This window comes from Urtica dioica, chromosome 4 (genome assembly GCF_054948205.1).
Source record: "Urtica dioica subsp. dioica isolate 48M chromosome 4, U.dioica_male_clone48M_v1_H2, whole genome shotgun sequence".
Taxonomy (NCBI): Eukaryota; Viridiplantae; Streptophyta; class Magnoliopsida; order Rosales; family Urticaceae; genus Urtica; species Urtica dioica.
The window spans coordinates 49,283,373-49,305,461 of record NC_142759.1 but is presented as its reverse complement, the minus strand read 5'-3'; the positions used below and the strand labels follow the sequence as shown (position 1 = coordinate 49,305,461).

Here is a 22,089-nt window from a genome sequence, read left to right as displayed (position 1 = left end):
TAAGCCTTCTCTTCACCCTTGATCTCCACACATGTCATTCCTAGCTCGTCAATGGGTCTTAAAGGCTTGTAATGTTTTATGCTAGGGTCAAAGGTATGGAATGGAATTTTTAGTGGCTCATACATCGACCTTAGTGACTCAAATCTCTCACCAAAATCACATCCCTCATATAAAGCTCATTCACTCACCCATCCCCACGTTCTTGGCATCAAATTTCGCCTAAGGAGAATGTTTTACTTAGTCTTTTATTTCTTGTGTCCCCCCCCCCCCAAACTTCAACTCAACAACCATAAGCGACAAGTCTCTAAAACACAAACATAGGAAACCACGCCAAAATTAAAATGTATGACATAAATAAACACTTTTTTTTTCTTTTTCGATTTTTTTCAGATTTTTTTTCTTCTTTTTTTCATATTTTTTTCTTTTTTGGTACATAACAATATAAATAATCACCGGCATGGTGTGTCTAGTGGACAATGTAATATGTAGAGACGAGTCGGAAAACATGTCGTAATATAGAGAAAATTTCACTCAACCATGTCACTCAAGAGTCGCTAAAGTCAATGAGGTTCTTTATGGGATTTCAAAATCATTGGCTTGGCTTTTTCTGAATAAATATCGAGAAAGGTAAATCGTTCGTCTTTTTGTGAGTGGGTTCTAATTGATAAAAATTCTCGGGTTGGCTTTTTGGCTCGACGTGTTATTTCTAACGCCTATATCATCCTTACTAGATCAATGTGCGCTCAATTTTGCTTCGACTAGGGATCCAAAAAGGTTCTTAGCGTGTTCGGTGGTCACTTTTCAAAACTTAGTTAGACTACTACTCAAGGTCATCTAAGCATCGAGAAAAACATTATTCGGGCTTTAAGTGATAAAACAAAACTCAACAAGATTCTTTTTCACTCGGTAATTCACAAATTTTTTTTCACATGTCTACGGCTTAAGACTATCCATATCATCGACAAACATTTATTGAGTTAGTTAAAGCACACAAAACACCAATTTTTACCAATTATCCTAAAAAAAAAATTAACTACTAATGTACAGAAATCCCCCGCAAGACAAGCAATTATCCCCCAAACTTAAAACTTACATTGACCCTAATCTAATTATGCAAAACATAGATAGAGGGAATTACCTTACGGGGTGGTCAAACGCCCCTACTCGTGACCGCCAAGCTCAAGCGGTGGTGGATCTTCATTTTCATTCCGGTGCTCTGTTTTCTTCCACACCTCTTTAAACGGTGTTGGCCATTGTCATGCGTCGGTATGATTGGTGATTTTGGCGTCGCATCCTTTTTTTTCCTTTCGTAGTTTTGTTCGGAGGAGTATATGGTGCTGATGGGAGCGGCAAAGATTTGACTTCGTCTGTCTTGAGGCAGAAAACTCATTTTTTCTCATTTTCGCGCTTTCGGGCTTTGTATATCCTGAACGTCTCTTCCTCATTCTTCACTCGCGTCTTCAGTTCACCTTTTGTCACGTCGATGAGAGCACCACATGTAGCTAAGAAACCTCGTCCCAAGAGTATGGGGATGTTGCGGTTCTCATCCTTGTCGATGATGTAGAAATCGGCTCGGAAAGTGAATTTTCCGACTTTGACGAGGATGTCTTCCGCGAAGCCGCATGGAAACCTTATGGACTGGTCTGCCAGTTGGAGAATGGTGCGCGTGGGTTTTAGTTTACCCACTTTTAGCTTGTTGAAGATGGCCACAGGTATGAGGTTGATGCCGGACCCTAGATCGCACAAAGCGTTGTCGATGCAGACGTCTCCAATGGTGCGTGGCAGCGTGAATTGGCCGGGATCCTCCAATTTTGGTGGGATTTCTTGTTGTAGAAGTGCGCTACATTCCACAGACAGTGCCAGCGTGGTGCTTTAAAGGAACGGATGTGGCAGCTCGTGGATATGGACTGGTGAAGGTGGCTTCGAAGCTACAGTGATTGGAACAGCTTTTCCCTCATCTTTCTTCTAGCTTTCGACAGCTGCAACATGATAATGTGAGATGGCGTTGCAATGCTCTCTTGGGTTTATCTTGGAGGTGCTAGGATGCGCGTTTTGGGTTCTCGGGTGGAAATCGTTCGCTAGTTGCCCCACCGTCGTCTCGAGGCTCCAGATTTGTGCATCTTGATTTGTCATTCGCGTTTGAGACTCGGTGATGAAGGAGGTGAGGAGTTCTTCTAGCTTGTCATTGGGAGCGGGCTGATTTTTTTTGTTGACATGGTTGAAACCCTTGTTGTTGCCCCTGTTGTTGATTTTGGAACGCCGGTGGAGGCCGGTTTTGCAGAAATTCCTGTTGTTGTGGCTCTCTCCACCCGTGGTTGTTTGGTTGTTCCAGACTATATTGTTTTATTTGTTGATGTTTTGGAACGGGGGCATGTTGTTGTAGTTCCCCACGTAATTGGCATTCTCGGGGTGGACATTGTTCGCTTGAGGGCAATCGTCGGTGTAGTGTAGTGCGTTACACCAAAAAATGGCTCCCGAGTTGTATGCATGGCATTCATGGCGGCTTTCATCTCCTTCATCTCTCTCATCTCCTTTCGGAGATTTGCCATCTCTATCGCCATTTGTTGCATTGTCTCTGAATCGATCGTGGTCGTTGTGGCTTGACCAGTGGCGGGACCGGCCTCCATGATTCTCTTCTCTATCGGGCATTGATCGTTGGAGCGCGCTAATTCTTCAAGGAGATCATGGAACTCCGATGGCATCTTAGTTAGCAACGTGCCACCCGCGGCGGTGTTAACTAAGGTCTTCGTTGAGTTGAGGAGCCCGTAGTAGAACGTTTGAAGTTGGACCGGCAACGTGACCCCGTGGTTAGGACATTTTCGAAGCATCTCCTTGAAGTGTGCCCATGCTTCGTGAAGGGACTCGCCGTCCATTTGCGCGAAGCTGTGAATGGCGTTTCTTAGGCGGGCTTTCTTCCCGAACGGGAAGAACTTGGCGAGGAAGGTATTGCACAGCCCCTCCCATGTGGTGATGGAATCGAGGGGAAGCAAATTGAGCCATGCTTTTGCCCGCTCACGGAGAGAAAAAGGGAACAGTTGGAGTCGGATGGCGTCTGCGTTGATGTTGTGGATCTGGAATGTCCCGCACAACTCGTTGAAGTTAGAGATGTGCTCGTTTGGATCTTTATTCAGGGCTCTGGAGAATTGATTTTGCTGGATCATGTTGATCGTCCCCGTCTTGATCTCGAAGCTTTGGTTCCCTCCAATGGGCGGATTGATAATGGCCGGGCGATATTCTTGAGTGGTGGGTAACACATAGTCGAGGAGTGGTCTTTCTTCGTTGGCCATGATCACTTCTTCCATGTCTTACGCGTCTATATTTTTCTTCTTTTCCTTTTGATTTCTCTTGCACGTTTTTTCGATTTCGAAATCTACTGGAAGGAGACTAGAATCACCGTCTTTTCGCATCAACCTTCAAAAGAGAAAGACAGCGCAAAAATAGGTGAGACACAAAAAATAAAAGAATGTTCAAATTGAAATCTAGTTAATTGAATTGCAATTAATAACTTGTTCCCCGGCAACGGCGCCAAAAACTTGTTGTGAATGCGTACAAGGGCACGTGTCGTTCAAGTAATATAATGAATTAAATACGAGTGTCGATCCCACGAGGAACAAGCTTAATTAACAAACAAATCAACGAGCACGTATTGAGCTAAAGAGGAGATGGAGAGATGTCACAAATTATTGACATGTTCTAACGCAAATAAATAACAAAACACTCAAATAACAGTTGTAAGCAGAAAGATAGGCTAAGGGCCAAGGCTTCACAGTTTTATTCAACGGTTTGGATATACGAACTTCACGCACAATCAAAAATCAACTCACTACTCTTTGCTAATCATACTCACAGAATAATATTGCTAAATCTCTCTCGAGCATCTAACAACCTATGTCAAAATTAGGAAAATCTTCTCTCGATCTCAATCCCTAATAACAACATGCATTAATATCAAGAACATTCACATGATTCTATGGCAACCTAACTATCTCTAGCCTAGGCATGCATCATAGTAATTCAAACCAAAACACTAACAACCTAATCTTTCTCAAGCATTAAGTTGAAGTATAAAATCATGAACACGGTAGCTAATCTCGATCAAGCATTAAAACGGATTTGAATTAAACAAAGTAGTAGAGAATGAGAATTGAACTTCAATATATTAAATCATATATATAACCGAATCCTAAACCCGCTACGCCATAGTCCTTAATGGAATTAGTTCATGGTGTAGCAAGAAAACAAAAAGAAAATAAAAGAATAGGAAGAAGAAGAAACCATAATTAAAAACTCAATTGTAAATTAAAATACGGGAGTTCAAGAGTAAAGGAGAAGAATAAAACTGTAATTGGCGCGAATTGATAAAGAACGGCTCTCCTCTTTTTCTCTATCTCTCCCAAACACTAAGTGAAAACAATAAAAAGTGTTAAAAGTCCCTAAACAAGAGATTGAGAGGTGTATTTATAGGCTTAGGTCAAAATCATTGGGTTTCTCTTAGTTTTCGGAGCAGACTGGGTAGTTAAAAGGGATCCAACGGCTCAGATCGACTACAAATCCGCGTTTTCTCTTTTTTTGTCTCGGCGGACCTCGGGCGCGCGGTTTGAGGGTTGCGCCGCGATACTGACATCCGGCGGACCTTGCATTCCGCGCCTCATGGTCAGAGATCGATTTCGGCGATTTTTGGACCCTCGCGGCGCGAGAACCTAAGGTCGCGCCGCGCACTTTTTTTTTCGTGCGCGCACCGTTTTTGTAACGGCCATAACTCCTAGCTCCGATGTTCGATTCTTGCAAATAAATATGCGTTAGAAAGATAAGAGAGAGCTCTATCCATAATAGAGTTGGATCATCCAAAATCTTTACTTAAAACTCTCATAATTGTTCACAAGAGGACGCTGAATTTCTTCTTTGCTCTAACTTGGCGAAAAGTCTTCGAATCATCTCAAAATTGCTCTGTTACTCCACGTGATGCTCTACTAACCTCATTTATACCTAATTGGCCTCTAAAACCTATAAGTGTCTAAAAAACACACAAAAACATCACAAATACTCGAGAACAAGCTTGGATTTAGTCGGGAACCTATCAGAGATCTCACAACTATGGTCATCATGCACAAGTATCCACTCTCGATTGTTGAACATGTTGTATTTCGAAAGTTTTGCAGTGGGCTTCAACCATTGTTTAAGATGGTATCGAGAAACACGTTAAAAAGTGACATTTTGAAGATTTACAAGTTTGAGAAGAGCAAAATAATGAATTTATTGGAAAAAAAAAAATAAAGGGAAGAATTGCTTTAACACCTAATATGTGGACTTCTAACAATCAACACAAGCATTATATGGTTGTCACATCACATTTTGTGGACAACGATTGGGTTATACGAAACTACATATTAAGGTATCAGTTTAACTACTCAGTATTATTTAAAAATTTAAATATTATTTGTTACTAATTCTAATGATTTCTTATATGATAATATAGGTTCATCTACATGCCAGCTCCGAATATTGCTGAAGTTCTTTGTGATAAAATTTTGGAGACATTGATGGATTGGAATATTGATCGCAACTTATGCACGTTCACTCTGGATAATTGTAGCACAAATGACAGCATGATTAGCAAGGTAAAAGCCAAACTTGATAAAAAAAAAATACACTTCTTTTTGTGGAGAATTGTTTCATATGAGCTGTGCAGCTCATATTTTGAATCTTATCGTAAGAGATGGACTCGAGAAATTCACTGAGGGAATTCAAAAGGTTCGTGATAGTGTTCTCTTTTTGACTTGTCTCCTAGAAGGTGTGAAAAGTTTGAGGAAACTGCAAATCAATTGAAAGTCACATATACTAAGAGTTTAGTTTTGGATTGTAAAACAAGATGGAACTCTACGTATTTGATGCTTAAAGTTTCTTTGCATTACAAAGATGTCTTCTCTCGTTTGAAGCAACAGGATCTTCAATATGTTTGTTTGCCTTCAGACTTGGACTGGAAAATTGCCTCTGAATTATGTGGTAGACTCGAGAACTTATACAACGTGACTGAGATTATTTCAGGTATCAAATATCCCATCGCTAATCTTTTACTTACTAAGAACGGTGTAAAATTGTCTCTTTTACTTATTGATTTTTTTCAGGTATCAAATATCCCACTGCCAATCTTTTCTTTACTGAGATTGCTGAGGTAAAATTGTCTCTTTATGATTGGTTTTCCTCTTACATAGTAGAGATACAAGCTATGTCATATATCATGATTGGCAAGTTTGACAAGTATTGGGATGAAATACATGGCATACTCTCTATAGCAACTGTGTTAGATCCTCTGTACAAGATGAAATCCTTTAAATGTTATTTTCCTTTGATATATGGAGATGAGCGTAGTACAATAGAAATATCAAATGTTCTTGCTAATATGAGATCATTGGTGAATGAGTATGAGTTGAAGGCAAAGAATAAAGAAAGTGTAAGCAACAATGGCGGTTCTATATATGAAAGTCTTCCTCCTCGTCCACCAGCCAAAAAATCAAGGTTTGAAACATTTTTACAAAGTGAAGATGTAGTCGAAGATGTCAAGAGCGATTTGAATTTTTATTTGGAAGAGTCTCTCACGCCTATGAAAGATGACTTCAATGTGCTGAATTGGTGGAAAACGTACAGAATAAAATTTCCGATACTGTCTCAAATGGCTAGGGTTATATTTGCTATTCATATGTCTACCGTTGCTTCCGCATCTGCATTCTCTACAAATGGAAGAGTTATCAATCCACATCGAAGTAGACTTTTGCCGACAACTCTAGAAGCATTGATGTGTGCTCAAAATTGGTTGGAAAATGAAATTAAAGGTAAATTTTATTTTTTGAATCGCATTTCAATTTTTAAATATTTCACTTTCAAACTCATTGTTTGCCTACTCATTGTCTTTTATTATTTTTTATCGTAGAAGAGAAAACTTCCGACGATGTTTACATGTATTATTGGGATGATTGAGACACTAGCGATAAAGAGGTATTTTTTTAACCATGTGAATTTTTATTATTTATAATTATAAGTTTATTGAATTTATACTGGTGAATTTTTGTGATTAAACATTGTTTTTATACAGAAGAATAATGAAAAGTTGGTTCTTTCATATCTGTTACAACCAATTTTTTTTTTATTTTAGGAAACAACTTATTCCAGTGTGATAGCATTGCAATGAAGATGACCGAATTTACAATGAAGATGATCCAATTTGCAATGAAGACTTGTTTTGTATTTTTAACTTATTTATATTGAATTTTAATGTTCTTTATATTATAGTAGCATTAAACTTTATATTGTTGATGGATTTTTATATTTTATAAACGGGTAAGCGGGTCTACCCGACCTGCTACCCTTTTTTTTTAAACCGGGTAAACGGGTAATGGGTCCAATACTTACCCGACGGATATCCCCGTTATCCGACCCGTCTCAAAATCCGGGTAAATGGGTCCGGGTAACATGTAAAAAATTATAACAGGTACGGGTAACGAAATAGGTGTACCCGACTTTATCCGTACCCGTTGTCATCCCTATGTTTAACGCATTAGCCATGCCGATGCCTTAATATGAGATGGAGGGCACTTATTACGGACGACTATATTACTTTTCATTGTAAATAGACAATAATTAGAAGAAAAAAAAACGTTTCTGACAATATATATTTGTTAAATTAAAATTTAAAATTCATAATGTTTAACAAAAAAAAATAATTACAATATAAATCTGTAATGTTTAATAGCAACTTAAGTGCCGCACTTATACAACATGTAAATTGATGGATGAGGTCAAAACCAGTATTACTTGTTATTAATGCGTCATTTTCCGACACCAAAAAATGATCCTCTCCTAAAGCAAAAAAAACATGTGACACAGAGATTAAACGTTCTTCCCCTCACCTACTATACCGTGACCGTGTGGACCTTATCGTATGCCTTTGCCGTGTTCGTGGTCGTGTGTCTTGCCACGTGCGTTGCTATGTTCTATCTACCAGGCCATGACCATGTGATCATCCAGTCATGTTATCCACCCGGCAGAGTTCTCCACCTGACCATGACCTTGCCATGATCTTGCCATCACCCGATCATGTCCTTCACCAATTCAGACACTTACACACAAATTCAATCTCATTCTAGTACTCATGCATACCCGTAAGACAGTTCACACGTCCTCACAAGAAATGACTTTCCACTTTTCTTTTCAACTCACCAAATCTCCTCTAATTCCTAACTTTTCGTTTAAACACCGTAACTACAACCAAAACAAATAAACACAAAATACTTGATTCTAATGGCAGCGTCTCTATAAACTCACATTTTCTTTTTCTTTGTTCTCTTATTTTTTTTTAATGAAAAACAAATAAACAAAATTGACACCAATTACAATGTTAAACGACTGTTATGACCATATTTTCACGAACTATAAACAACACATGAAAATAAAATACGACATGTCAAGTCAAAGCACAAAGTTCAAGTCCATGAACAAAGCACTTAAAATCAAACTCTGCGAAACGACCGTTAGACCATGCCGATGAATCGCATCTCGAAATTATGTAACTGAGATAAATTACAATGACTCGAGACCACGCCGACGAGTTGTGCCGCGAGGCGACGTCGAAAAGTTGTATCACAAGTCCATGAGATAATTCTCGGGTCCACACAACGATCAAAGACCATATCTTTTGAGTCATCATAACTACTCAAAAGTAAGTCTACAAACTCAAGCGCCAAACTCCAAATCAAGGCTCACAAAACCTCTCAAAGTATGCTTTTAAGCTTCACTCGTTGAAAAATCTTCAAGGCAAAGCGATAAACATGACCACCCGGTTGGCTAAAAACAATGACCACCCACGTAACCAAAAAATGAAGACCACATGGCTGGCCAAAGAAAATGACCACCCGGCCATCTTCACTCGGCCAAGGCCACCCAATCATCTTCACTTGGCCAATACCACATGTTTGTCTTGACTTAGCCAAGACCACCCAGCCATCTTCACTCGACCACGATCATCCGACCGTCTTTACTCGGTCTAGACAACCCAGCTATCTTCACTCGACCAAGATCACTCGGCCGTCTCCATCATCCACGAAGTACCTTTCAGCATTTGGCTCCTATTAATACCCCCATCCACTCATACCACGAGGTGAATTTTCTCAACTTGTCAAAACTCCACAAAAATGACATCATGAATTTCTCTCTCTAGATAATATAGAGACGAATACAAATCATTCACCAATAACACAAATACAACACGACTAGTTGAGCATCAGAGCGCTTACCGAGGGAAACCCTCTGCGTCCCTCTAGATTCATGTTTTCTTGTGCTTAGGTAAATGTATGAGGATTCGAAGACCTAATGAGGAACTCGAAGGACTTGAAGATCCAAGAACAAGGAGGGACGTGGAGAAGACAATCAAATGAAGACTCGAATAAAGATCAAAGGGTTGAAGGCGAAGATTAAAGAGAGATTGCGGGTTGAAAGCAAGGCTTTGTAGAGAGATTCAAAGGGTTGAAGACTCAAAGAAACAAAGACTCATAAATTTGACGAAGAACACGAAGAACGCGGAAGATCCCAAGACCCAGAAACTCAAGGATTTAGAGACCTAAAGATCCGAATAACACGAACACGACGAGAAGTACAAACTCGAAGAACGTGAGAAATACAAATGGGATTCATTAACAAGATGGAAACAACAAGAAGAGAAGAAAGTCACCAAACTCTACCTACGTGCGATCATACAGTCTGGTCTTAGATCGAACCACAAACAGTTCTTAGTGATAATCCAAAAACGCAATTAATGACTTTTCACAATTTTTCTCTCGGACTCGGAAGGCACTATAGAAAATATTTGAAATTCTAAAAAATAATAGGCGATATTGTGCTTGCTACCTCAACAGTATTTTTATGAGAATTTCTTCATTGGCTTGGCTCATTTAGTGGCTAAAATCGGAATGGATTGTGATTGTCTCTTTGTGAATGGGTTTTACTTGGTATTTCATTTTCTAGGTCAACTTTTTTTTTTGCAAGAAGTGGCTTATCCTAATGCCTATATCATTCAAACTTAGATTAGTGTGCATCAATTTTGCCTCGATAAATGATCGGAGAAAGTTCTAGTGTGTTGTAAGGGATTCATTTCAAGTAATCGGTTAAGTTATTCATCAAGGTCCCCTAGGCTTCGAGACATGCATTTTTTTTTCTATAACGGTGAATGCAAAACTCGACAAAAGTTACTTCACACAATGTAGTTCATGAACTATACTCCACATCAAAAGAATAAGATTTTACAGTTTCATCGGCAAGCAATATACAAGTCAATCTAAGCACTCAAAACACTTTTACCTATCCTCAAACAAAATTTAAACTATAATACAAAAGAAGGGAGACGTACCTTGGGAGGTGGCCGATCGCCCCTACTCATAATCTTTTCTTCCATCACCTTCCTTATGTGGCGTTGGAGCGTAGTGGTGTGGTTGCCATTGAGAATATTGTGGATATGGAATCATGAAATTGGGCTGGAAGGCTGGGTAGAACGGGGACCTCAGGGTAGTCTCCAAGTTGTGCGTCGGTGGCTCAAACTCCGAGTCATTAAATTTGATCTGACGGATCGAAACGATTCCAAATCATTAATTAATATTTCTTATCGTTGAATATGCACGACGCGCACAGGGTGGATCGCACCGCGCTAAGGCTTTTGTGCAACGCGCATTGAGGTCCGGGGCGTGATTGCGTTTTGCGCAGAGTCATCTGGAGCTTGGCATGCATTCTGCACGAAGCGTAGAGCTCTTATATTTCTTTTCTTCATGCGCAAGTCTCCGTCTTGACTCGTTTCGACTCCTGAATGCTTCGTTTTGACTGAAAATGACTTCAAAGAGACTCTATGAGTTCTTACACTCCGTTGAACCTTTGAATCATCATAAGCACAAAAAACCACCATAAAAAACCGAAAACTCACAATAATCCTAGTTCGAAAGTAGTGATTATCGCTTTTGAATAAACGCTCCTATTAGTGAAAGAGTACATAAATTGACTTCTGACAAGGTGAAAAGTTCATAAATTCTACCACCATTTGAGTCGTGTACGGTCATAGGGTCTGACCCGATATCGAAGTAGGTGTGTTCTTAAATCATGATGCGGAAACGAGTGATAAGAATTACATATATAGAAGTTCATTTTTGTAACAAAAACAGTAATGAGTTTAATTTTGTAATTTGGTATATTTTTTAGGATATACATAATCAATATCTCAAATTCATCTTAGATATTAATGGTCCAGCTCTAAGTTAGTGGAAAATAAAGTGACATGACGTGTGAGTTGGCGGAAAGAGCACTTAAGTCTCGTAAAGTAGCAAAACATTTATTTGGTTTGGTGCACATAAGTGACACACATAAAATTGGCATAAATAATAAGTAGAGTACGTAAACAATGAACTGTATATAATGTTTTTTTTTTTTTAAACGTAAACAAGCTATATTTGGAACATGGCAGAAGTTACCTAAAATAACGAAAACATAATTTAGTTAGGTGCAAATTTATGATCACGCGATCAAAATTGGCATGAATAAATAGAGCACGCAAAGAAGGTATATTTGGAGTGAATAAATACGAAACCAAGATAGCGATGGAGATGAAGACGATAAGGGAGTGGAGAGTGAAGCCGGCGGAAGAGACATGTCGACAGTCAATGGCTTTCACGTTTCTGGACAGAGTTCTGATATTCCCTCGCTACAACTCCTCCGTTTACATCTACAAACCGACAACTAAAAGCGGCCCCGAATTCGCGGCGGTGCTGAGAGAGTCGCTAAGCAAGACTCTGGTCCACTTCTACCCGATGGAATCTTAGAGCTTGACTGCAACGACGAGGGCGTCCCATTCATCGAGGCCGAGGCTGACTCCGCCCTCGAAGCCCTCGGAGACTTGGCTCCGTCCCCCGACATGTCCATGCTCATACCTCACATTGATAACACAAAACACATTTCATCTTTTCCTCTCATGGCAGTGCAGGTATTTAGTGATCGCTATCAAATCTTTGAGTTTTAGTCTCTTTATTCCGTTGCAATTTGTGATATTAGCGAGCTTAAAGGCTACTAGAAATAAGTAAACCTATTGAAAAGGGGTCAATAATTAACGATTATTGTTGTTATCATATGGTCAACTAAAATTCTTTTTGGCGTTCTTTCAGGTGACATACTTCAAGTGCGGTGGCGTTTCGGTGGGCGTTCTCGGAGAGCACCACTGTATGGATGGATCGTCGGCTTTTAATCTGATTAAGTCGTGGTCGGAGATCGCCCGCGGTCTCGAAATTTCAACTCCGCCATTTCTAGACCGTACTTCACTACTCTGCCCTCGCAACCCTCCTCAGCCCAAGTTCGATCACCGTGAATACTCACAGTACGGTGCCGAACCGCAAATCTCTAATAACACAACCAAGTCCAAGGCCGTCAAGATTTCCGTCTTCAGACTCACCAAGGAGCAACTAGATGTAATGAAATCCGACGACGTCCGTCCACGTTCGAGATATTGGCGGGGCATATTTGGAAATGCGTGTGCAAAGCCCGCGGGATCGGCAGCGCGGAAGAGACCAACCTTATGTTTCCGGTGGATGCCAGGTTCGGAAACAGGTGGAAGCCACAGCTGCCACGTGGCTTCTTTGGTAACGCCGTTTTTCGAGCCGTCGCAGTGGCTCGGGCCGGAGATCTGGAATCAGAGCCGTTAGGTTATGCCGCGGCAAAGATTCACGAGGCGTTGGTTCGGATGGACGACCAGTACTTGAGATCCACCATGGACTATCTCGCGCTTTTGCCGGATAATCTTTCGGCTGCCAAAACTGGGCCTCATCTTTTCCACGCTCCCAATTTCCAGGTCACTAGTTGGGCTAAGATAGGGCTCAGTGACGCTGATTTCGGGTGGGGCCCACCGATTTACACTGGACCTGGGAGCGTCACGTACGAGAAGGCTTATATTTTCCCGAGCGATCGTTACAATGGGGGGTTATCAGTAGCCATCGCTTTGCAGCCCCAACACATGGAAATGTTTGAAAAGCTTTTTTACGCCTTTGTGTGTACCAACAATGAGACTCAATTCTAGTAGCTTGCTAATACAGAATTTATATTCTGTCTCCTTTCTGTGGCTTTCTCTATGTATTTTCACGTAAGTCGAGTTATCACTTTTTCATTTATTTTCAAGCAAAGATATGAAATAATCTATCTTGATTAGGTTATGCCGTGTTTTCTTTCAAGTGTATGATATATAATAGGATATATGAAAAAGTTGTCACGTAACTTATTAATCTCATAGGCCATTATAGTTTATGATAAAGTTGTCTTCGAAAATAATTAATCTCATAGGCCATTACGGTTTATGAGAGAGTTGCTAACTTATGCGTTTTCCTTCGTAGTAGAACATAGTAAAGGGATATATTGATTCGCCACGCCATTGAACCCTTATCAATATTATTATAAAAATATGTGCCATGAGTCGTCAGCTTTGGTAACAGTTTAGGTGAACTTTCCTATATTTGTACAATATCTTGTTATTGAAATAATTGAGATCCAGAGAGATTATGCCATCTTCTTCAAACGCTCCCATGTCCGTCCCCGGAGACTCTTCTTCCTCGGTGCCCTTTCGAAGGCTTCTTCTTCGACGCGCTTTTCGGTTCCCCGTCCCCGTTGTGCCGCTCCCTGGGTACGAGACTCCATAATTATAATAGTTCGTGCTTAGTGGAGACATATATGTTGAAATCAAGCTCGTCAGTTCGCCCTCCCGTGTCACTTCGTCAGCTCGTCAGTTCGCCCTCCCGTGTCACTTCGTCAGCTCGCCTAAGCTTCATCTCGTCACCTCGTCCTTCCTCCTGACAAGCGTGCCTTCCTCCTGACAAGCATGCCTCGGAAGTCCTCACTCCTTGGAACTCATATCACATGGGAAAATGTGTTACATTTATTTGTCATCTATTTTCTATGCCTTATTTTCTGTGTAACATTTATTACTTTCTATTTCCTAGATAGAATTATTACATGTATTTATTACACTCTCTCTTGTATCCACCATATGTATAAATAGGTGATACAAGTTCATATCAAATATAAGGAATATTCAAAGAGTCTTGGAACACTCTCTCTCATTTCCGATTATCTCTATCTTTCTTTATCATTTCTACAATATATATTATGGTATACTAATTGACTGTAAATGTGATGTAGCCAGAGGTTACCGTAATGATGAAAACGCAAAGTTTTTGCAACAGCGATGTTGACTTTTTTTTTTATTAATCAAAGGAAGCTAAAAAATAGAACCCCATTACCTCCAATAGATATAGAGATCGAGCAAGGAGAGAGAAGTAAAAGATGAAATCCAAAAATGGAAACAAATAACCAAATTAAAGAATGCAAATAATAGCCGGCCTTAAATACTAAATATTCGTTCATAATGGTGCAAGAATCCTGGAAAGTTTCCATGCACGTCTTATTTTCGGTTGCAACCAGAGCCGGCTCAAAGAAATCGGGAGCCTTGGGCGAGAAAAAAATAGAGGGCCTTTTATAATTATATTAAAATTTTTAATTTATCATTAAAGAAAACATTAAATATGAAATTATAAGACAATTGAATGAATTCAAAAAAAGAGTCATACGACAAATTAGAAAGCAAGAAAATTACACAAAATTTACTTTTCTTGCTTTTTTACATGCAAATTCAGAAATTAAATCCTAATACTCAAGTTCGTGTTGTTTTCTAACAACTCTTTTTCAACTGGCAAAATCGCAAGTCAACTAAGTCTTTCTTGGCACATAGATGACCTCAAATAAGACTTTATCAACTTCAACTTAGAAAAACTTCTATCTGCGTAAGCAACGGAAATAGGAATAGTCAACATTATTCTATAAGCAACATAAGCATTAGGAAAAGAATCAATGTGCTTAATATAATTAAGTATTTCCATTGAATTGCTATCATCTTTTTGAAAAAATCCCTTAAAACCTTTAATTCAGAAAACAAATTCAAACCATCTAAATCAGAATTTCCATCATACCTTATAAAACATTCAAGATTCAAATAACATTTTTTCAAAGTATCTTCATCTAATAGCTTAAGTTTTTTAAAGTTGAACAAACACCAAATAGATTTTCAAATACTTTAAATTGTTCAAATCTAGTTCTAAGAGAAGTTATTACCTGATCAACCATAAAAAGAAAATACTCAATCATAAATAACTCATCGGGAGATCTTATGTTATCATCAACATCATTTTCTTCAAAATGTTTTTTTCTACGAATAACTCCTCTTACACGAAATGTAGGATCTATCTTCATCTCATTTGCAATTCTTTTGCGGAAATCATAGCAGATACAAATTCATTTTCACGATAATTTTTAAAAAAAAAAAGAAACAAGGCCTTTAAGTTGATCTATAGCATCGTCGATATGAATATCTTCACTTTGAAAGTTTTTGCTAACCGAATTGACAACAAACAAAATATCATACCTAGCAAAAATTTAAAATCCTCCAATTCATATATTGCTAGACATTTAGTTTCACTCTTTATTTTCGGATCTTCACTTGTTTCTTCTAACTCAAATAAAGCATCTCGAATTTTAGGAGCTTGAAATTTAATTGCCTTAACACTTTCAATACGACTTTCCCAACGAGTTTGTGATAGTGACTTGACTGTAAGATTAGATATATTATTTTTCAAAATTTTCCATCGTTTGGGAGAAGAAGAAAATAATGAATAAATTCGTTGAAGAACTCCAAAAAAAGATACGGCCCTAACACAAGAGTTTGCAACATCACAAATTACTAGATTATGACTATGACAACCACATGGAGTATATAATGCTCTAGGATTTACATCTAATAATCTTTTTTGCACACCTTGATTTTTTCCTTTCATGTTAGATCCATTAGGTCTACATTTACAAATCCTAAAAAATATTCTTGAATCATAATAGGATTTCTAGAAATATCAACCACCTTAAGATCATAGTCATTTGTTCTTGATGGCTTAGATCCGGAGTACAATAAAAAATAATAGAGTAGTATTTAGCTATTTTTATTTTTTTCAAAATTGTATTTTCCACCTCTTTTGCTAATATTTGAATCAATTCATTTTGAATATTATGCCCTAAGTAATGATTGTGAATATTTCACCAGTTTGAATACGACGAATATGCTCTTTCATAATTGGGTCAAATTCACTAATCATTTTAATTAAGCTCAAAAAATTCTCATTGTTCTCTTGAAATATTTTCTCATTACTTCCACGAAATGTCAAATTATTTTTTGCTAGACTTTTCACAATGGCTATGATTCTTACTAAAACATTTTTTCAATGTTCCTTCTCTTTATCAAATTTTTCTTGGACATTTTGTCAATTGTTTTCTTCTTAGATAACCCTACTTCAAAATCAAACCAAGCACTCATATTAATCAAATGTTCATTGCTTGTCTCGTGACCCTTCAACTTGTTACTAAGATGCTTCCAATCTCTAGTTCCTTCATTTCCTAGTTGACTCATACATTGTTTAACACCAAATAGTTTACAACAAAAACAATATCCTTTGTCGAAATCTTTAGAATAAACCAACCATCTCCTATCATGTTTCTCTCCATTAGATAGATTTCTTACATAATGAGAAATTCACTACAACAATTACAACATTTACCGACGATTTTTTTCGTCGGTAATAACCCGAGAATCGTCGCTAAATGTATTTAGCGACCATTTTAGCGACGATAATAATCGTCACTAAATGTCCGTGCCTAAATATATTTAGCGACGATTTATTCGTCGCTAAATATTTACCGACGATATTAGCGACGATAATGTCGTGACGAGAAGTTTTTTTTCATTTTGAAACAGGTAATTAGCGACGACTTTTTCGTCGCTAATGAGCGCGGGAAAATTTTCCGCGTGAATTAGCGATCACAAAGTCGTCGCTAATACCTTCTGTGTAATAATAATTAGCGACGACTTTGTCGTCGCTAATTATTATTATTATTTTTTTTTCGTCGTTAATTATTAATTTTTTACGGTTTTTTGTTTATGAAATTCTAAAATGAAAAATCAAATAAAAACTAAATTATATTATCCAAATCAACAAATATATAAAATCCGGTTACGTACGTTTTCGGTTATCGAGAAATATGTAAATAATAATCTACTATACACAAAATATCTAATAAAACACTAGTCGCGACGTTTGCTTTGTTGTCCCGGCGCTCGTTTTCCCCCTCCTCGACGTGAAACGCTCTTCTGCTGGCGCTGAAACTCTGCAGGCTGCGGCGGAACAACGTGCTGATCAGTAGACTGACTTGGTCCGCCGGGCGTCGTCTGCTGGCTGTCGTCGGGAGTCCTCTGCTGGCCGCCCGTCGGAGTGTGGACGCCGGGCGTCGGAGTGTGGACGCCGGCCGTCGGAGTCTGCTGGCTGTGGGATGACGGAGCGTGTTGCGAACTCTGCGGAAATTGAGGCATAAACGAGCTCAGGTTGAGGCCGGGCACCTGACTCTGTATTGCCTCGGCGAACGAGGCGATGGTCGACGTGAACACCTCCTGGGAGATATATCCTGGATGCGACATCCCAACCTCTGAACTACCGTAGACTTCGGCGACTTCAGCCTCCATCCGTGCTCCCTGTGGCACCAAACGTCCGACGCCGGTCAAGTGATCAGTCCGCGAACCCATAATATCGCGGATCGCCTGCTGCTCTTGGACGGAAATATCAACGTCCGCTCCTTGTTGCTCAGCCTCCGCTCGCAACGTGTTGAACCTATCGACCAGTCGATCCTGATATAATTAACTAGTTAGTATATATTAATCGAAAAATAAGAAAAATAAATGTAAACTTACATAACGTGCGGAGGCTTCAGGAGCCAGCCATTCGGACTTGTCGGACTGATGTTGGCGCTTGTAGTTTGCAAACAAGCTCTCGAAAGCACCTGTCTCGGCGCTCTTCTGCATGCATGTAAACAAAACTTCAAGTGTTAGATAATTTTAACGATTTGGTGTATCATATAAACATAAAACTTACGTTCTTCATGCGGTGAGTCGAGAACCCAATCGTCCCCTGTCAAGTCTTCGTCTTCTTCTTCGCGCGATTCGCCTTGTTCTTCGCTTGTATGGCCTGTAATATAAGTAAACGTACACGTAAATAACAAATCGTTTAATAAAAGGGTAAATACATATTTAACGTAAATGATTTGATTACCTTAAACTCATCGCTCGTATATCGTTGTATCAGCGTCTCCCATTCGGTGTCGAGCTTAACGGTCCTCGGTTTCAGCGACCGCGCCACCTGTACGATGCTCTTGCAGTCGATGTCGAACCATTACCGCAAGGTATGCCTCCAATCGCGAAGACGAGTCTTCGCGTCTCGAATGATTGCCGCATCGACAATCGCCTTCTTCTTCCCGGTTGCATCGCCATCGACTCGAATGTCGTACTTGTCTCGAATCGCTGCTCGGATCTCGGCCTCCTTCGCCGGCCCCACGTTCGCATTCGTCCACCTTGGGACCGTAGGCGAGATCTTGTCTCGGACGACCAACCCGAGCGTGTTCGCGAACGTCACGAGATCCGGATCCATCTCGCGCTCTGGCTGCAAGAATGACTGAAGCTCCTCGTTATAAATAACGACTTCCTTCACCCCGGGATGCCGTGCACGCTCAGATCGAAGCCCGACCGTCGGCCCACGCACGGCCGGTTCGATATCCTCGTCTTCTTCTTCGACGCCATCACGTACGGGCGCCGACTGGCAATAATTCGGGAGACGGGCTAAGAAGTCATCCCCGCCTCCGCTGCCTCCAGCTCCTGTAGCCGCAGCCATCTGATATTCAAAACAAAATTTATTTAGTTATGCATTCGTAATGATTTAAATCAGTTAATTTAGTAAGTAAATGAAAACGTTATATACTATCAATCATCTTCTTCTATCAAATCTTCGTCCTTAGTTTCTTCGTCATCGATAAACTCTTCTTCTTCAATATTTTCCAACAAGTTCACTGCGTCATTGCTCACGGGCTCTGGTATCGCAGACTGATGACGCGTCGACAGTGAATCTAAATCTGACGGTTCTACTGACAACTGAACTGAAGACGAAGATTGACCAAGAATGAGGTCAATATCAGGAAGATCCCACACATTTCGATGATTACACTCTTTGACGATTCGCCAATCAGGACCATTCAAGTTATCATCCAAGTAGAAAACTTGTTTCGCCTGAGTTGCCAAAATAAATGGCTCGTCTTTGTACCATTCTTTTGCCACATACACGCTTGTCAAGTTATTGTCGTTGCGTGTCCTTTTCCTCGGATCTTGGTTACCGAACAAACGACATTGAAATAAGACGACACGACAATTGTTCTGATACGTCAAGACAATGACGTTTTCTACTTGACCGTAAAAGTCGTGACCTCCTTCACTTGGTACACATACCCCGCTATTCTGAGTCGTTCTTCTGCTATCACGTTGACGGGAGATAAATTTAACTCTGTTCACTACACAACACGGATACGTCTGTGGTGCGAAATGTAGTCCCAATGCCAATGCATATAATTCGGAGGATACGGATAATCCGTCTTGGCTCATGCGAAATACCTACATACAACAATTAACGATTCGGTTAGTGTCGAAGCGAGTTTAATCATATTCTTTGAGTTATGCTGTCAAATACCTTTTCCTAAAACCATTTTAGGAACTCAAGTCGATGCGCTTCTTCAACATCTGGCCGACCTTCTAATTCCATGAGATCTATGTGTTCACTGAAATAAAATTCATGTTCATTTAATACATCACTTCGTATAAATAATTCAAGTTCATTTATTTCACTCATTTACCTCATGAAATCATCAATTTCGGGACGATTTCGTAAAATGTACCACTCAGCGAGCAATCGTATATTCTCATCTAAGCGTATCGTGAGCATCTTCCCGTAAGGCCGACAACTTGATGACTGAAACATCGATAACTTCCGTTCGACACCTTCGAAGTTAGATGCGACGTCTCTTCGTTGGGGCATGTTGAAACGATTCTCAACGCCTTCTAGATACCTTGAGCAGAATGTCAATGCTTCGTCTACAACATAGGCTTCGGCAATTGAACCCTCTGGTCTAGCTCGATTACGCACAAAGTTCTTGAGCGTTCCGAGGTATCTCTCAAATGGATACATCCACCGCATATGAACTGGACCTCCGTTAATTGCCTCCTCCGGTAGATGCATTACCAAATGAACCATGATTGTGAAGAAATCAGACGGGAAAATTCGTTCCAGCTTACAAAATATAAGCTTCACATCCTCATGCACCTTCTCAATGTCTGAAATTACCAGCGTTCTAGAGCAAATAAGTCTGAAGAAGTTGCAGAGCTCTATTATGGCATGTCGAATGGTTCGATCCAGAAAAGGACGAATAGCAGAAGCCAATAAGCACTGCATAATCACGTGACAATCGTGAGACTTCAAACCCGTCAACCACCCATCCGTGGTAACATTCTTCTTCAAATTCCCCGCAAAACCATCGGAAAATCTGACAGATCTCAAGAACTCAGTAAACCGCTTCCGTTCTGAAGGTGTCAGAGTGTATGACGACGGCGGTTTCATCCATCTATCTCCTTCTTCGTACAAATGAAGCTCGTGCCTTATGTTCCAGTCTGCCAAAGTCAACCGCGCCTTTTCTGTGTCTTTCGTCTTCCCCTCGATGTTCAGCAAGGTACCCAGAAGATTATCGCATACATTCTTTTCTATATGCATTACATCAAGGTTATGCTTCAGCGTAAGACTCGACCAATACGGCAACTCGAAGAAAATACTTTTCTTTGTTCAATTCAGCTCACTCGCATCGCGCTTTCGTTTCTTCCCGCCGAAGTCAGGGTGCTTTCCCGGGGTTGCATCTCCCACTAATCGCAATTGTCGAAGTATGTCGCTCGCTGATTTTCTAACTGGTGATGGTCGTTTCTCATTTCGTACCTTATACAGTTTGCTCTTCCTCATCGGGTGTAACAACGGCAAGAATCGACGATGATCGCAGTAAACAATCTTGTTTCGAGCCTTGAAAGATGGTGTGTCGTTGTTACACGTCGGACAAGCAAGGTACCCTTGACCACTCCATCCCGACAAACTGCTTCTCGCTGGAAAATCATTCACCGTCCATAGAAGTACGGAAAACAACCTGAATAGCTCACCGGTCGAACCATCTCTCAACACAACACCGGTTTCCCACAATTCCTTCAGCTCATCAATCAGCGGTTGTAAGAAAACGTCCATGTCTTTTCCCGGCGCACTACGACCTGGTATAAGCAATGTTAACATCAAGTACGATGTTTTCATGCACAACCACGGTGGTAAATTGTACGCAGTCAAGACTACCGGCCACATACTGTACGATAAACTCATATCACCAAATAGGTTGAAACCATCGGCGGCAAGTCCAAGCCGGACGTTCCTCGGTTCTGCCGCAAACATGGAATATTTTCGGTCAATCTCATTCCACGTTGCTCCGTCTCTAGGATGTCGCAGTACACCATCCTTTTTAATGCGTTCATTCTCGTGCCACTGCATCTCTAGAGCTGTGTGCCGACTCGCGTACAGTCGCTTAAGTCGATCTTTCAGTGGAAAGTAGCGCAACACTTTATGCGCTACTTTTTTTCCACCGTCTTTCTTCAGCCACCGGCTCTCATTACAAACTGGACACTCGTCTAGATTGGCGTTGTCCTTCCAAAACAACGCGCAATCGTGTTTGCAGACGTGAATCGACTCGTAACCCATACCAAATCGACGCAATTTCGCCTTTGCTTCATAGTGTGACTATGGAATCGTGTTGCCGATCGGATGAGACTTTTTCAGTACTTTCAGTAGCTGATCAAACGACTTATTCGTCCACTTGTTCATCACTTTCAAATGCATCAACGTGACAACAAAGGAGAGTGACGAATACTCCGTACAACCCGGCCATAATTCTGTGTTCAGGTCGCTGAAAAGGTCATCGAACTGTCCACTCTGGTATTCTGCATTCGGGTCAATATTGTCATTGTCACCATCTACGTCGTTGTGATCTAAGATATCGTGTACAGCATCAAACATCCCGCCCCCTCCTCTGTAA

At 40.2% G+C, this 22,089-nt stretch overlaps 1 protein-coding gene and 1 pseudogene across 2 annotated transcripts; one reads left to right on the top strand and one right to left on the bottom strand.

The window, feature by feature from the left end:
- Positions 1-1,386: 1,386 nt before the first annotated feature.
- Positions 1,387-1,988, bottom strand: LOC149401822 (uncharacterized). Its single transcript, XM_089610898.1, has 2 exons — positions 1,933-1,988; positions 1,387-1,840 (listed from the first exon to the last, which is right to left on the bottom strand). Exons 1-2 carry the CDS (start codon positions 1,986-1,988, stop codon positions 1,387-1,389), a joined length of 510 nt encoding a protein of 169 aa, XP_089467024.1.
- Positions 1,989-11,627: 9,639 nt separating this feature from the next.
- Positions 11,628-13,279, top strand: LOC149401821 (shikimate O-hydroxycinnamoyltransferase-like; annotated as a pseudogene). Its single transcript, XR_016296333.1, has 3 exons — positions 11,628-11,714; positions 11,774-12,010; positions 12,189-13,279. The product of XR_016296333.1 is annotated as a shikimate O-hydroxycinnamoyltransferase-like (transcript).
- The last annotated feature ends 8,810 nt before the right edge of the window (positions 13,280-22,089 follow it).

What these genes read in the sequence shown, in the direction of transcription:
- LOC149401822 (XM_089610898.1), bottom strand. Translation starts at nt 1,988, where the DNA reads ATGTTGCAGCTGTCGAAAGCTAGAAGAAAGATGAGGGAAAAGCTGTTC. An exon ending in GAAAAGCTGTTCCAATCACT is followed by an intron (nt 1,841 to 1,932) that starts GTAGCTTCGAAG and finishes TGTGGAATGTAG; the next exon opens with CGCACTTCTACAACAAGAAA.